Source organism: Thunnus albacares, chromosome 21 (genome assembly GCF_914725855.1).
Source record: "Thunnus albacares chromosome 21, fThuAlb1.1, whole genome shotgun sequence".
Taxonomy (NCBI): domain Eukaryota; kingdom Metazoa; phylum Chordata; class Actinopteri; order Scombriformes; family Scombridae; genus Thunnus; species Thunnus albacares.
In genome coordinates this window covers 20,379,070-20,396,612 of record NC_058126.1, presented here as the reverse complement: position 1 = coordinate 20,396,612, position 17,543 = coordinate 20,379,070, and the positions used below count along the sequence as shown (strand labels likewise).

At 38.1% G+C, this 17,543-nt stretch overlaps 1 protein-coding gene across 2 annotated transcripts; it reads left to right on the top strand.

Moving 5' to 3' along the window:
• Window positions 1-6,877: 6,877 nt before the first annotated feature.
• LOC122972725 (leukocyte elastase inhibitor-like) lies at window positions 6,878-16,859 on the top strand. 2 transcript variants are annotated; one of them, XM_044340026.1, is made up of 10 exons: window positions 6,878-7,006; window positions 7,698-7,879; window positions 11,593-11,694; window positions 12,685-12,825; window positions 13,109-13,226; window positions 13,541-13,683; window positions 14,963-15,040; window positions 15,355-15,444; window positions 15,531-15,705; window positions 15,840-16,859. In XM_044340026.1, exons 2-10 carry the CDS (start codon window positions 7,703-7,705, stop codon window positions 16,064-16,066), a joined length of 1,251 nt encoding a protein of 416 aa, XP_044195961.1. In that variant the 5' UTR covers window positions 6,878-7,006; window positions 7,698-7,702; the 3' UTR covers window positions 16,067-16,859. The 2 variants fall into 2 exon arrangements, with proteins under 2 accessions (XP_044195961.1, XP_044195962.1); XM_044340027.1 differs by lacking the exon at window positions 11,593-11,694 and having other exon boundaries at window positions 6,879-7,006.
• The last annotated feature ends 684 nt before the right edge of the window (window positions 16,860-17,543 follow it).

The following is a 17,543-nucleotide window of genomic DNA, read 5'->3' as shown; positions in this document are numbered from 1 at the left end:
CACAACTTAAGAAAGAATAGTTCACATTACTCAATCCATCTTGGACTCAAACACATGAAAGAGTGGTCAGCAAAACAGAGCAAAAAAAAAAAAAGATTTTTGTCATGCCAAGTGAATTCATCATGTTACTAAAGTTATCAGTCTTGTATCTTAATTACAAAAAATAAGTTTTGGACATTATTACATGTTAATTCAAGTCAATGTAAGTTACAAAACAAGGTCATAAACTTAGCATAATTGTGGATCTGAGTGGATCTATGTGAAACAGTTTTGTCAAAGTGGAGGTTGTGGGGTAAAACGTGCCAGTGATGTTGGGGCAAGTTGAGTCAATGGCTCAATTTACCCCCCAAAACTCTAGAGACTAGAGACACTGTTCATGTTTGATCCATGTTACAAATGCTACAATGTTGATGAATAAATACCTACTTGTTGACTAATGTTAAATTTAAGCCACAAAGAAACATGCTGTACATATAGACAGGTGACAAATTAAAGGAAAAGCTGACATTAAGTGTCTTAGTGAGGTGTTGGACCACCACATGCTGCCAGAACAGCTTCAATACACTTTGTCATTGATTCTACAGTCTCTGAACTCTTCTGGAGGAATGAACACCATTCTTCAAAAAGATATTTCCTCATTTGGTGTTTTGATGATGGTGGTGGAGAGCGCTGTCTAACACCTCAGTCCAAAATCTCCCATAGGTGTTCAACTTGGTTGAGATCTGGTGACTGTGAAGGCCTTAGCATATGATTCACATCATTTTCATACTCATCAAACCATTACGTGACCCCTCGTGCCCTCTGGATGGGGACATTGTCATCCTAGAAGAGACCATTCCCATCAGGATGGAAATGTTTCATCATAGGATAAAGGTGATCACTCACAACAACTTTGTATTGATTTGCAGTGATGCTTCCCTCTAAGGGGACAAGTGGACTGAAACCATGCCAGCAAAATGCCCCCCACAGCATAACAGAGCCCCCAGACCCCCTCACAGTAAGGGTCAAGCTTTCAGACCTGTACCGGTTTTTTCTTTAATTTGTCACCTGTCTGTATACACAAAAGCACATTCTTTCTGTAGTCAACACACAAAGATCACAGTTGAATCTTTACTGAAAACGTTTCGGTAACATGTTGAACAACAAGACACAAACATATGATTTTACTTAAAAGTACAAGTTTTTGTCTTTGTTAAATTGAGGGCATTAATAAAGTTCAAAATTATTTTTAATTTTATAATTAATTTGTTTGATTTTGTGTAATTTTTATATCAGTACATAATGGTAGCACTATTTACCCCATCCCCATGCTCATTTTACCCCTACCTTGGGGTAAGCCATAGGACTAACTTTTTAAATTTTAAAGATGCACTGCACCGGAGTTAGCTTGAAGCTAATTTCCATCTGTAGTTCCTCACAATCAAAGATACAACAGCACAACAACAAACAGTACAAAGCAAAAAAACAAAAAACAAAACAAAAAAAAAAACACACAGAACAAACAAACAGACAAAATACAAAGCTACAAAGCTGTCAAATTAAAAGACTGATGAGAAAACCATAGATGGAGTTTAGACTCAAGTGGTCACACAGCTGATTGTTCTTTAGTCAATTGTTTAGTTTGGCCTTGAATGTATTGATTGAACTGCAGCTCTTCATATCATCAGGTAGGGCATTCCACTGAGTTGTGGCTTTCACAGAGAAAGCTGACCGCCCAAATGCAGTGCGATGAAATGGTCTGGTACAATCTTGTATAGAGGATATTCTGGAGGATCTAATAGAACTTACTGAGCGAGTGTACACAAAGTCACATAGTGGAGGAGGGGCCAAACCATTTAAAATTTTATAAACTAGGCACAAATTTGAGAATAATCTAACGTTCTCAAAGCTCAGTAAATTGTATTTTTCCAGTACCCTACAGTGATGGAAATGCATTGGCTTTTTGTCCAGAGTTTTTAGAGTTTGTTTGTATAAGGACTCGAGGTTTTATGGCTGTTTCTCCAGCCTGCCCCCAACATGTGATGCAATAAGACATATGGGAAAGAATCATAGCATAAATATCTTGGCTGCGTCCAAAGAGAGACAGTTTCTAATATGTCTAAAATTTGCTAAGTTGTACTTTATGGTTTTAACCGTTTTTTTAACATGTTTCTTAAAGTTCAAATTTGGATCCAGTGTCAAAATGTTTTGATAGTTATACACATTTTTGACTTCCTGGTGTTTGGTGTCCCCCAACACAGCCGGACCACCTCTTGGCTACTAGTCACTAATAAAAAAAAGTAAAATAAAAAAGTCAGAGAATTCTAAACAAGGGCCGGGAAGTACTAGTTCAGCTTTTGCTAACTAAAAGCTACAACTTGGACTTTTGCAAACCTCTAAGTTAAGTCCTTGTAGTATGGGAGTTCACACCTGTTTTTACACAAATGCTGTTCACACAGTGACTCATTCAGTGATGTGGGAGAAATAAACATGTATTTTATGTTTCACCAGTGTGGGTTGTTTCCTCAGAAAATCACCCTAGGGTGTGACATGACAGACACGCATGTCTATCATGTCACACCCCTTTTTGTCACGCAAACATCATGCATCTAGAATGTTCTGTATCTGAACACAAGCCAGAGTCAGGAGTCCCAGAAACGGAAGACAACCCAGCAAATATCATCAATCAGCCGCAAGCAGTCATGGAATCCCCTGATCCTCCTGCCTCTACAACCGAGGCAGAGAGTGAAGACCAGCTCCGGCTCGTCGTGGCAGTGCTGACCGTCAGAGAGCTGAACAAGTGTCAGGCTCTCAAGAACCGGACCCAGGATGAGTGCGTCGCTCACACCAAATGTCTGATAAATGAAACAATGGCGGGACTCAATATTACTGGAAGCGTCTGTCCGGACGTGAAGAGCACCAAGAAACTCAGCAAATCTGTTGTGAAAGACGTGCAGAAGCAGTTCGGTGGTAAACGCTTGCTGGAGTCTGCAACACCAGATGAAGCTGTGGACCAGGTCATCGTCCGGTGTTTGTTGGTCAACATCAGAGAGCACTCCACTCGGCTTGCAAAGAAAGCAGCCTCCCCTGACACCTGGAGTGATGTGGTGAAACTCTTTGCTATCGCCACAGTTACACTGGCCAGCATGTTTATTTTAGTGGTGCTACTGCTTTAGTTGCAGGTTGCTGCTGAAACCACAATCACTGTGATGTGACAGACATGTGAGTCTGTCACGTCACAGTGATTGTGGTTTCAGCACCATATGAGGTATTAAAGGCAATCAGATTTGCCGTCAGGAGTCCACTACTGAGACCATAATCATTATCAGTAAGAGCTACAGACAATGGAGCATCCAGTAAGTTCTGTATCTGAACACAAGCCAGAGTCAAGAGTCCCAGAAAGGGAAGACGACCCCGCAAACATCATGCATCCAGAATGTTCTGTATCTGAACACAAGCCAGAGTCAAGAGTCTCAGAAAGGGAAGACGACCCGGCAAATATCATCAATCAGCCGCAAGCAGCCACGGAATCCCTTGATCCTCCTGCCTCTACAACCGAGGCAGAGAATGAAGACCAGCTCTGGCCAAAATTAGAAATATAATCATTTCTGAGGTTGTCTCTGACATATGAATCCATTATTTAGCCTGAATATGAATGATTTCGCATTCAATCTTAATTAAAAGCTTGTTTCTCTTACATTTAGTTTACACAGTTTTGTGTGTAAAAAAAGTGCCAAATGTTTGACACTTTTGAACTATTTTTTCCTCTTCACAACTTGCAATTTGATAGGCCACTATTGAACCACCTACACCCTCCTGTTGTTGTGTTTGAGACTCAGAAAACAACCATACTGCTTTGTTGCACATGTCCTCATGTTTTCTGAACGCCTTAAATATAAGCTATCAGCAGATGCTACAATTCACCCGTGTTTCCTTAACGCCTCACATGGATCAGATGAAATGTAGTGCCTGTTCAAAACATGCCTGAGACATCCTGCACTATGTCTTGAACATACATACAAAGTTCCTGTGTGTGAGGAACGAGAATAGAGTTTATCTCTCTTAAACTAAACTAAACTAAACTTTTTCAATTCATTCTCTATGTTAGTTCATATCACTACAGATGTAATCCCTCCTCTGACCACAATGTGGGTTGCAATGGCAGAGTGTCCCTATTTTCTGTTGTTGAATCCACATGCAGAAGAAGCAGAAGCAATGTTGTTTATGAGGGATTTTTTATATATTTCTGAACGTGCCTGAGACATCGAGCACTAATTTTTGCACACACATGCCAAGTTTCGTTCACAGTAACATTACACAATTCAATAGCTTAAGTCTCTTAAACGTTTTCAAGTCATAAACACTATGAATGTAATGCAATGGCAGAGTGGCACCGTTGATTCCACGGGCAGAAGAAGAAGCAAATCAACATTATTTATGAGGTATTTTTATATATTTCTCAAGAGCCGCTCACCCAAATAACTATAGCGGTACTGGTCACCTCAACTTTTCCAGTTCAAAAGGGGATCAATAATGATTATTTAAAGCTGCTATAATCACTATTTTGTAATAATAATAGTAATAATAATAATAAGAAGAAAGTAATAAGCTTGTGATTGAAGATCGGGGGCCTCAAACTTTGTTGAGAAGTTGTGATGAATAGACCAAAGGCCTGCTTTTGTCAAAAGTTGTCCACAAAGCTTTTGTGAAGGTGAATGAGGAGGGAAGTGAGGCTGCTGCTACAACTAGTTTCTATGTTGAGTGTCTGTGTTACAGTCACAATCTAGCCTATTTCATGGCAGACCACCCCTACCTCTTCTTCATTCGACATAACACCTGCAGTGTTCTCTTTGCTGGCCGATACTGCTCCCCTGTGTAAGCACTATGTCCTTTAGAGCAGTGACACTCAACGTGTGGAGGGTTACATTTAACGCAGCTACAGTAAAAGATTTTAGGCTTCAGTAACAAAAATGTTGAGAATCACTGCTTTAGAGTGTGCACACAGCACCTCTGCCCTGCTCTGGCTATAAAGCATATTTCCCATCTGAGGGACACCTAAATTCCCATCCTATATTTTCAAGACCACAATTTTGCAGGGTGTCTTTATAGTGAAAACTATTCCCTTAGTACAAAATTGTAAGTGTCCCAGAGTCTGCTGCTTGCAGGTGTGCTTGTGCTGAATCCCAAATTCTTATAAATGAATTTGCCGATGATTTTGTGTATTTTTGAAATTGCCTTTGCTTGTAGTTGAGTGGGAAAATCACTGTGTATCCCTTTGCTATGGAGCATAATGATAGAAGATTTGTTAGCCAATGAATCCAGACTATTGCTGCAGTGTGTATTCTTATGCTTGTATAGATGGAATAAAAGAATGAATTCCCTCAGGCTTCATGGTGCAGCCTTCCAACTTTTCCTCAGGTGGGAACCAGTAAGGCCAGCAGGCCAGTAGAGGAAGCTGCTGCCTGTGGATCTGTCAAAGTGCCACAGTGTAGTAAAACATCATCTTCTCTGCCAACTGCAAATGAGGATATACAATATGTGTGTTTGTGGTAAGTACACCACACATACATTTTCCCAACTGCCTGGATAAACAGTTGGGATAAACAGTTTTCCTGCCTCTGTGTCAGACTCCCACTGTGGATGTAGACTCAGCTAAAGAATAGTTGGTCACAGTCAGATTACAGCTTGGCATTTTGCTCCAATGCAATTGCTCTCATTTGCTCAGGCACATTTTCTTAAACACTCTTTCAAATTCCAAAACATTAAGTGCAATCACCACATCGACTTGTATTGTGAAACATGTTTTCTGCAAAAGACCACCGGTCTCTTGGAACATTTACTTATGTTACAGTAAATAAAGTCATCAACCACTGCAGAGTTGCCACTAAAATAAAAAATTCCCTTTATCATTGCTCATGCCAAGACAGTCAAAAGTCTAAAGAGACGTGCCAGTAAGACAGAGGACACTGAAAAAGGCTTTTGTATCATTGTCAATAAAGACAAAATGCCTCAATACAACAAATTTTAAATTTTAAAATAAGAAACAACTGTAAAAATGACACTGTTTAATCTACATAATCTGATATTTGCTGTTATATTGTCTTCCCTTCTTATTGTCACTCAGTCATGACAAAAAAATTAATTTGAAGAGAACTTTCCAAGCGTGTTTCTAATATTCTGTTGCAGTTGAGGATGTAAGTCAGTGAGCCTCTATACATCGCCAACTACACAAAATAAGACCATGAAAATATTAGTCTGATTTAAAGCCAATAAATATATATTGTTTGGTCACTGAAGCTGTTACAGTTTTACGAATTAGCCATATCACATTGTACAGTTGTGATATACAGATGACAATTGCGTAAATCAAGGTACAATAAGTTAATTTTTAAAATGATAAAGTAAGAATTAACCTTTGCATTACTGATTCTATTATGTATCAGCAAAATGATTAAATTTCCTCTATCCTGTAGTGATTTAACTGTATGACATCCTTGGCCAAGATAAATATAGTGATAATAATAATAAGAATAATAATAATAATAATAATAACAATAATAACAATAACAATAAATTAATTATATTTTTTGGCAGGAATCAACCCACGAGGACATATTACACAGGCTGAAAACATGAGATTAACCTGTTTCAGATGCTCTTAGGCCACTATGAAAATGAACAGGAATATATTTATGTATTTACAAATCAATTCAGTGATTGGTAAATTTAGCACTATAACTGCTTTGTCTTTGGAAGTCACAAAACCAAACTTGTATTTATTATTACAGTAATAATTGGGGAATTCCTGTATTATTATCCAAACAAAGTTAGGAAGATATCAATAGAAAAAAGGGACTGCGCTGTTTTTCCCTTTTCGGCTTCCATATAACATATGAGAATGCGGAAGTACAGGTGACGAGGCTTTGGGGCGTGTCGGCGTGTAAATAATAAAAACTGATGCTTCACACTGAGCCCTTTCTGTTACGGAAAGGCTCTTAATCTCTTGAGGACTGCAAACAAAGCGTCTGTAAGTAGAACTGTGTCTCTTCAGTCTGTGACGGCAGAATTTGTTCTCTTGGTTTGTAGATATTTGTTGTAACATTCAAGTTTTACAGCTATTCTTTAATCAGTTTCACCGGACAGACATGTAAATGTAATATATAAGTTAAAGTTAAATGTAATATATAACTATATACTGAATATCAGAATGAATACTTGGTCAATCCAAGGGCAATATGAACCTTTTGATGTTTTTATTTTTCTACCATACTCCATTGAAAAATATGGACGTTTAATAATTTCTTGTAAAAGTGTGATGTTTTGTGAATTTATTATTATCTGTTGCTAAATTGGCATACACTCCACCACCGAGAACACAGCTAATTGCTTTATTTTCTCTAAATAACAACCAACCACGATAAGAACTGATTATATAGGTGGAGAAAAGTCAAGGTAGATGTGAATAGATTCAGTTGTGTATGGATTTAAACCTGCTTTGTGTGTTTAATGGTTGCTGAATTAAAGAGTGAGTCCCACCAGTGCTGAAATGGTCTTAAATTATGCTCTATAAGGTATTTATGTGCCCATACAATCATTAACAAACTTTTTCAATGAGTTTGTCCCAACAAGAGAGATGAGAGAGATCAGATGAAGAGATCAGAGCGATGTGAGTTTATAATGTATTGATAAATGTTCTGCCCTCCCTCTCTTTGTATCAGACACAATGGAATCAATAACCCCTCTGTCCAAGGCCAACACTGACTTCTCCATGGCTTTACTCAAAAAGCTGAGTGAGAAAAACAACACCGCGAATATCTTCTTCTCCCCGTTTAGCATCTCTTCAGCCCTGGCTATGGTGCTGCTGGGGGCCAGGGGCAACACAGCCACACAGATGTCAGAGGTACAGTATACACACACACACACCAGCTGTCTTTATGAGAGGTAACATATTAACATTGTGCACCTGATTCAGCTTATAATCTTACATTTTTAAGGTGTTTTATAGGTTTGTCCATCTCGTGGACAAAAGGAAGCAGATTTCAGACTTTACAACGCACCTCATTACAACGCCACCACAAACTGCAGAAAGTACCATAAAGTTAAATCTAGAGCTGCAATCGATCAACTTGAAAATAATTGGCAGCTATTTTGATAAGCAATCAATCATTCAAGTAATTTTTAAAGCAAAAACGCCCAACGTTCCCCAGCTCCTGACAGTTGGTTGTGAGGATTTGCTGCTCTTCTTAGTTTTATGTGAGAATAAATTAAATATCTTTGGATATTTAATTCTTCAGACTGCTGATCGAACAAAACAGGCAATTTGATGACCTTGCCTTTGCATTTAAGAAACTGTGACAGACATTTTTCACTGTTTTCAGGTGTTTTGTTAGCCAACTGATTAATCAATTAATCATGAAAATGCTTGGCAGATGAATCAAAAATGAAAATAATTGTTAGTTGCTGCTCTAGTGAAATCAATATGTCTCTCAAGCAACAGTTAATTATACTGTTCAAATGTTCATGTCATTTTGTTCCCTGTATATAGCCTGTGGCAATGTATATATCCACACACTTTTATATACAGATACTGTATATAAAATATATAAAATATCCTGTGTCTCCTGGATTTACATAAAAACATTGGGTTACATTTGACAGGAAAAAAGGACAAACTACTGTAAGCCCTCATTCAGTATGAATCACCAGCTGTGTCTTCCAGCGTCAGCAAAATGGCAAAGATTTGTTTGTTCTGGCTCTGCCTAGGTTTTATGGGGGGCAGGTCTGTGTTGTGTTACTATGGGAACGTGATACATAATATGGAAGTGTATGGGCAATAAAGATCTAAGCAAAGCAGTCTGTACACCTTATCAGTTCCCTCCTTATGTACAGTAGGAGAATATTTTGTCTATTTGTCTGACTGAGAGTTATTTTTAAAGTTGAGCCACTGGATGGTTGCAATCCACTGTAATTAAACTTAGAGCTGATTATTTCCAATTAGACAATAAATAATAATGATTATTATTATCATGTATACAGCGGTGGAAAGTAACTGAAGTAGTGTACAACCAAAATACAACTTTGAGGTACTTGTACTTTACTTGAGTATTTCCATTCGATGCTACATGATACTTCCACTCCACTACATTTCAGAGGGAAATGTACTTTTTACTCCACTAAATTTATTTGACAGCTTTAGTTACTTTTCAGATGAAGATTTTACATAAACTAAGGTATTTTAATGTTCTAACTGTTGTTTAAATTGTCACTCTTTTATTTTCTTTAAAAAATACTATTAATTTACCCAAAGTATCTAAAATTGGATCCACATTGATAAACTACAACATGAAAATGCTCTCTCATGTTTTTGTTAGTGATAGAAACAAAAAATATAATATACTATAATAATATAACAAAATCTGCTAGTAACTAGTAACTATTAAATAACTAGTACTTTTACTTTTGATACTTTAAGTACATTTTACTGATAATACTTCTGTAGTTTTACTTAAGTTTTCAATTCAGGACTTTTACTTGTAATTCAGTATTTTTAGACTACAGTATTTCTACTTTTATTTAAGTAAAGTATCTGAGTACTTCATCCACCACTGCATTTATAACAGCTTTCACGGTGTAGGACCACTCCCTCTAGAGAGTAATGACCACGGACGATTGTGCTAACCACTCCACCTAGCCAAGGGTCAGCACGTCTAGTCATCCATGGTCAGGTCACTAATACTTACCAGTAATTAAAGTAGTATAGTAGTAATTAAAACAGTTGTAATCTAAAAGTATTAATAATTAATAATGTAGTAATTATTCATTTGTTCTTTTTGGAAGAAATTAGTAAAAGCCTAATTTGTGTCTCTATTCAGTGGTTTGTGAAATGAAAATTATATTTGGGGTCAGACATTGATATTAAGTTTAGACTGTCTTCAGTGAAATCACTCTTCAGTTTTGGCAGTTTGTATACTGGAATAAAGAGCATATGGGCTCTACTGATAAGCAACCTGATGAGGCAATTGGGAGGTAGTTGGAATGTAGGTGTGAGCTGACAGATGTAACACAAGACAATTTAGTAATGTTTCTATAGATGATTTCTAAAGCAAAGCCACACCCAGATAACTCTGCGCTGGGGAAAGCGTGAGTATGTGGGCGAGGCATCACCTCACCGTAAATTCACTGTGTTTCTGTTGTTAGAAAATAACTTGAGTCATTTGAAAGGATTATCTTCCGGATAACAATGGATAATGGATGGATTTAGACAGATTTAGAGTACATAAACTTCTATTCAGTAATTGTTTGAAGACAAGGGTGTCTATCAATAGTGATACATTTTCAAAGCATTCACTGGTTGTGAGACTTTATGTTAATATGTAGTGGAATTTAATAGCAGTATTTTCTGTATTTTGTTCGCCTGATATCTATTGCAATAGCAGTAGCACTATCACCAGGCTGGTGTCATGTTATAAATGCACCGTCATACAGTACTGTTAGTGCAGAGTTCACCCAGGAGCTGCAACTCAGCCTGTTTTGAATTAATTGTGTCTTGAGTATAAAGGTTGGGTTTGGATGGGCTGGACTATTGTAGATGAACAGTACCAGTGTCAGTGAGTGTTTTAAAGCGGAGTCCCTGATAGACTCACTATGTTACCATGTTATCTTTCTTGTAAGTCATTCTAATTATGAGGGGCAACAAAACAGAGGTCATGGGTTGGTGAGTGGTAAAACTATGTGTGCATGCATGACTTGGTGAGTAAGATAGAGTAGATGTGTGACTGCGTATGTATGAAAGAGAGCAGAGGTGACTGTAACATCACGCGGCTTCTGTGAGAATTTTTTAGCAGCCAGTTACCAGAAGGTGCAGTTGCATAAACTGGTCTTTTATAACCTGTTCATTAGCCAGCTGGCCATCATTTGTCCTACAAATACCAGAGTCTGTTGATAGGGAAATGAGTTGGTCGGCGATGACATCACCCGACTTTGTGAGAACCTGTCTTCCTGCCTGCCATCAGTCTAATGATTCAGTCCAGCTTGGAGATTTGTATCCACCTGTTCATGCAAATATGCTCAATTCCTGTGTCAGTGATCTTCTACATATCACCTACTATAACTTGTACACCAAATAAAAACATGAAAATATTTGAATGATTAAATAAGAAGTGAGCTAATAACCAATTACGTAATTTATTCATAAACTGCAACGACAAAAGGCAAGTGAAATAATTATATACCAAATAAATAGAATGTCCATACAATAGATTTTTAGCCATTGCCATGCTAATTTTGTGTCAGACTGAATTATCTCAACTATTGATTAGATCGCCATGAAATTTTGACATTCATCAGTGCTGATTATCAATATGTCAAAGACTTTGGTTTATGACAAAATAATTCCTAAACTAATGACTTTCCCATCAGCCTCAGCTGTACTTTCTACTCTCTGATCAGTTGTTTGACAGTGCATCATTTTGTGATCCATCTTCCCTATCTAAGTGTAACAAACAAGCCCGGAGAAATATGACTCCATCCACACATCACTGCTTATCGCTTCCTGTACACAACCAGACTCATGTCGTCTAACTCAACAGTGAACACTACAACTTGCACCCTTAGGTCCTCTGCTTCACTGAGGCAGAGAAGCCACCGCAGGCAGAAGCGCAGCAGATGCAAATGCAGCAACAGGTCCAGTCCAAACTGCCACAGCATCTGCGGAAGGTGGTAACAGTACATGAATGACAAACTAACCGAGGGGTGTTTTACTAACAGGTGGTCTGGGCGGTGTCGTGTGGTGAGGGGATCCTAGGAAACTCTGAGATATTGGTTCCAGTTACAGTTTCACATTTATTTTCTGCTTTGTTTGCTAAATTCCAACCTGCTGCTGTCTTGACTTGAATTTGGAGGAAACAGCAATGCAAGGGAGCGGCTCTACCTGCATGCTGTTTACTGAAGGTTTAGTGTGTGTCTGTCCTGCAGCTCCAAACCCCATAGTACTTCCTAATACACTGGAATGTAGTCCTGTCTTTTTTTTTTTTTTTATGGTTCCTTTCTGATGTGCTTTTTATCTCTTATAAGCAGCTGCTGGAAACCACAGTGGATTAAGAAATAGTCCTTACTGACAAACCATGACAATGCGTTAAAAATACATTGGGAAACTCCACAATATTACTCTGTTAGTGCTCTTGTTATCTAGCACCAAATTTAGCAAATTTCATCCTGACTGTTGACAGAAAATGACGGCTTATGTCTTATCAAAGAGATCATTTTATCAAAAGTCAACTTCTGCTTTTGTCCAAAAAGAAGTAAATAACAACTTGGTGGTTGGATGGTGTGTGTCTTCATGTGAGTGTTTCAGCTGGCACCTTCATGGGTCTCTTTGAAGTCGGTGTTAAAGGTTCTTCTCTACTTTTTTTTCCATGTCAGTTTTCTTGTTTTATTTTTTATTTTGCCTTTACTGTAATTTTCAGTCAAGGTTTTACATTGCCATTTATGACAAGTAATTGATTTTCAAGAAAAAGATTTAGAGCTCTTGATATCACGTTTATTTTAGGTGAGCCAGTGTACTCATCATACTCAAAACATTGCTTATAATGTCTATATTCTTATCACTTAGCAGGCAAGCTGACCACCCCTGCCAGTACATATTCAACTGTTCTAACACTGGCTCAGTGACTTTTCTTTAACACGTCTTTTCTACTTTGTCCACAGTGCCTAAAAACCCACAATATCCAGGATGATATCCACGCTAGCTTTGCCAAACTGCTGAGCGAGCTCAACAAGGCAGACGCTCCGTATGCCCTCAGTGTTGCCAACAGGCTGTACGGAGAGCAGTCCTACCAGTTTGTTGAGGTGTGTGTGTCTTTCAGCATGTGTGTATGCACCTTCATGAATAGGTTAGGTTTTGTTTACATGAGGGTGGGCTGAACTGAATGAGAGGCTCAGATAGGAATCTGTGTAAGAAAGATTGATGAATGAGGGCGTGGACAGCAGGCCAGCATACTAGCAAGTAAAACAGTGATTCTGAAAATATTATTCTGGCTGTAGTGACTTTAAATTCTGCTATCGATGTTAAACAAAGAGATTATTTTGTTTGGGTGATCAGAATCAATAAATGTGTTGTTTATGGTTCCAGGAATTCTTAACACTGACCAGGAAGCACTACAGTGCAGAGCTGGAATCTGTGGACTTCATAAACAAATCAGAGGCAGCCAGGCTCAACATCAACAACTGGGTGGAGAAGAACACACAAGGTGATGCTAACATAAACACTTATAAGTTTGTTAATAGAGTTGCATGTCCCCTTTATCCAGTGAAATTGTAATGAAGAACTGAAAAATAAATTATGCAGCATGTTGCTCCGGAAATGCAAGACTCTTTCAGGTGTGTGTTATAATAAATATGACAACTACACACAAAATAGGGCAATTGAGCCTCTCATTTCTCCAACATTTCAAGCTTGTGCTTCAAATTCTCTTGACTGTCGGATAGAAATGTTGTTACAGTGTGTTTCATTTGTTTTCAGTTGTGTGACATTGCTTCACGTACTGTATGTGCCAATTTTCAGGTAAAATTAAGGATTTACTGACCCAGGACGCGGTGGACAGCATGACAAGGCTCGTGCTGGTCAACGCCATCTACTTCAAAGGCAACTGGAACAAGCAGTTTCAAGAGAGTGCCACACGTGATGCCAAGTTTAATCTCAACAAGGTAACACTGCACAAAGTAAATGGATGAACACTGATCGGTAACAGTAAACTAAAGTCAGTTAGTCTGGGTTTTGGGAACTGTATTGGATGGTAGTATATACCATGAACTACAGATTCTGGCATTTGCAGGCCGTTGGCACATCGTGTATGTGCTCTGATCAGTCCACAACTCAGTAAGTCAGTGAATACGATAGTGTTAGTGCGCACACTGCAGGAATATTGAAGACAATTCATCGTTTTTTAGTCAAAGTCATCCCTAAATGAAAAAAGGGAACATTTTGAGTTGTCTGCGGGATATCAGGCTGTATTGGGGAATCAAAATTGACCAGACAGAAATCATATTTTTAGGCTGTGGACAATACTTACACCCTTTGTGAAAAGTAGTGAATATTATTTGTTATGTATTTGTCAAGACTAGAGGGAAGCCTTTCACAATTGTTTTTTAAAACATTTGAGTCACAAGATTCTACTAACTGTAAATACATCTACTCTGTGTTAATCATGGTTGCAGACAAAAATGAACTCATGATGCTTCCATTCGGTAAAGGGAGGAAGAACCTTTCTTCATATCACATGCATAAAAAAATGCATGTTGCTCAAGTGCGGACAAAGTTTGAGTCTGTAGACACACCTAAATAGTGGAACCACTTGTCATCTGATCTTTGTCACTGCTCATTGACAAATGACTCACCATTGTAAGTTCAGATGTTGGATTTTCCTCAGAGTAATAAAAAGTGACTTAGTTTAGTTGTCTTTGCTCGACAAAAACGTGAAGTGATTTTTAACCAGCAGGTGATAGAAAGACAGCAAAAAAAGAAACTCAAGCAAGCATTGATACTTATCAAGTTCTTTTTCATCAAATAACTTTTTTTTAATCACCACCTGATGAAAGTCCAAAGCCACTCAACTGTACCTATACCTTTCTGGGACCAGAAAGCCTTTATTATTAATTAAGTTACTTAAATTAATTTTAACATCCAAAACATAGCTTAATGCAACTTTAAATATGCTGTACAGTATGTTTAAGAGTATGAAAAGCAGTGTTTTCACTGCCCTCTCTGGCTGAAAGCTTCAAGTGTGTTGCAACTCTAACCACACCTAACAGTGATGTCACAGTGTACTGACCACACCCTGGAGTACACTTCTACATCACTGCGGCAAGGTGAGAGGTTAATCTGCTGGAGGTCAGCAGAGACAAGATTTAAAGTGAGTGTTAAGTTGCTCCTTATGTGTTTTAGAAATGATTAAATAATGCTTCCTCTGTTTGCTCTCGTCTTCAGAATCAGTCCAAGCCAGTGAAGATGATGTACCAGAAAACTAAATTCCCTTTGACCTACATCCCTGAGGCCAACTGCCAGGTAATCGAGCAATTGATAAGCTATTCAGTCAATTGATATTTCAATTAGTGTTTCAGTCAGTCCATCAATCCACTGTTAACTGAATCGATCATTTGCTTACAAGGTTAAGGAGGGCTTTAAAAATATAATTTTTTATGAGATGTGACCTTCCACAGCTGTTTTTTTTAATCATAACTATGAAACAAACTATGAAACATTAGTTTTGTTGGTTGCATATAGTGCCATCAGCTATATTGTTCATACACAAAAAAAGCAAACTGTTGCAATACCAGTATATATAATTGCTGTAATGTTTGAAACCTTTTGTTGCACAGATCCTAGAGATGCCCTACAAAGGGAAGGAGCTCAGCATGCTCATCTTTCTGCCCAACGAGATGGAGGACAGTTCAACTGGTCTGGAGAAGGTAGGACACATACACACACTTGCAGACATAAACAAACTCACATACTGACACCAACAAACTAAAAATGGATTTTGTATCCACCATAGATGGAGAAGGAGCTGACCTATGACAACTTTGTGGAATGGACTCGTCCAGACATGATGGACGAAATTGAGGTCCAGGTGGGCCTGCCACGATTCAAGATGGAGGAGAAGTATGACATGAAGGAAGTCCTGATGAGCATGGGCATGGTGGACGCCTTCACCATAAGTGACTTCTCTGGTAGGACATGCGCCTGGAACATATCAGATATATTCAGAATCATGAAACGTCCCACCTCAGAAGTGTCAGGATCATGGTGAAAGCATTACATTATAGCTGTTTAAAATGTTTCTCTTTCTCTCCTTTGCTGTCAGGCATGTCACCAGCCAACAACCTGGTATTGTCAAAAGTTATCCACAAGGCTTTTGTGGAAGTCAATGAGGAGGGAACAGAGGCTGCTGCTGCCTCCGGTGCCGTCATGATGCTGCGCTGCGCTTTGCGTCCAGCCTCCTTCATCGCAGACCACCCCTTCCTCTTCTTCATCCGGCATAACCCCTCTATGAGCATTCTCTTTGCTGGCCGATACTGCTCCCCTGAGTGAGCACCACAATCCTTAAGAGCAGTGTTTCTAAACTGGAAGGGGTGTTACACTAAATCTGCTTTTGCAAAAGTATCACATTTTTCTAGGCCTTACTGGAAGTGTCACCACTTGAGAGTCTCCTTTAGCTAATCATGCCCTGCGCCCCCGTCCTATATTTTCAACACCAGGATGTTTCCAGGGACCCTTTGAGTATCAACAGTGGTGTTGGATTTTCTAAACCGTGGCTTAATCATGTGTGCATCACCTCTCACGCAAGTGATTCTGTGTTAATACTGTGCCTTCCAGCACTCTACTGTATTCTTTGCACCTCATTGCTTCTTTAGGATCTGGTTTACTTTATGTCTGCAATTCATGTATGGCCCTATTTGCTGCACTCACACTCCCTACCCAACAGTGGTCCATCTATACCATTAAAGTCTAGTTTATCTTATACCTTACACCCTCTAAAGGAATTTGCCTTCATCACAATGTCTATTTATACCTTCATACCATGTGAATGTCAGGTGGCAGAAGATTTTCTGCACTTTAGCTAGAGAACATATTTTAACCATTTTATATATGCAGTTAACCAAAGAGAATAATGTGAGAAAATCACATAGTCACATAGACATGCTCTTGATGAGAATTATTATTGTGTGAAGTACAGGTATATATAGTTGTACCATATTCATATAATGAATATAGACTATAAAGAACAAGTGTGTACATGAAGGTTTGAGCTGGCTTTAAATCCAGATTATTTTTATGTATCCTAATCCTTTTACATATGCAATAAAAGTGTGTGGTTCACAAATATCGTGTGTCACATTTTTTATATTCCCATGTTACATTGTTTGCCTTTCATTGATAATTTGTCAGATCTGATATTTTATCATATCTGGTTCAGCCACTTCTGATAATATGAATACACAACAGTTAGAAGTGTTAATACTACACGGTTGAAGCCTTTCACATATTACTTTTGCTTATCGATTAATGTCTCAGTTTTATTCAAGGAAGAATAAATATATTACAGAAGCCAACACTGGTTGAACACCTGAGGCTGATCCAAGTATGAAGGTGTAATAACTTCAGTAATATGTTGACCAGTGTTGAATTATATTGTAGAAATATTTTGCAGGTAGAAACAGGGGGGAAGAAGTTTGAATTTTACATAGCAGATAACAGGAAAGCAGTGTAATATATGAGTGCTTTGTATACCCTTCCACAAAATGATCACATACAAAATATTCATCTCATGGTTTGCAGAAGATAAGTAAAAAAACAAACTCTGGGCAAGTTCATACAAAGATTTTTAAACAGAAAACTGGTATTAAAAGTTTTTACAGCTTTTGAATTAGAGGAAAATCAAATCAAATCAATCAATGTACTGTTTGAAATATTTTGAAGAAGTTTGGCTTTTTACCTGTAAATTTGCTTTTATGAATATGAAATTTAGCCAATAAAATAAAAAAAAGAATGATTTTTTTTTTTATGT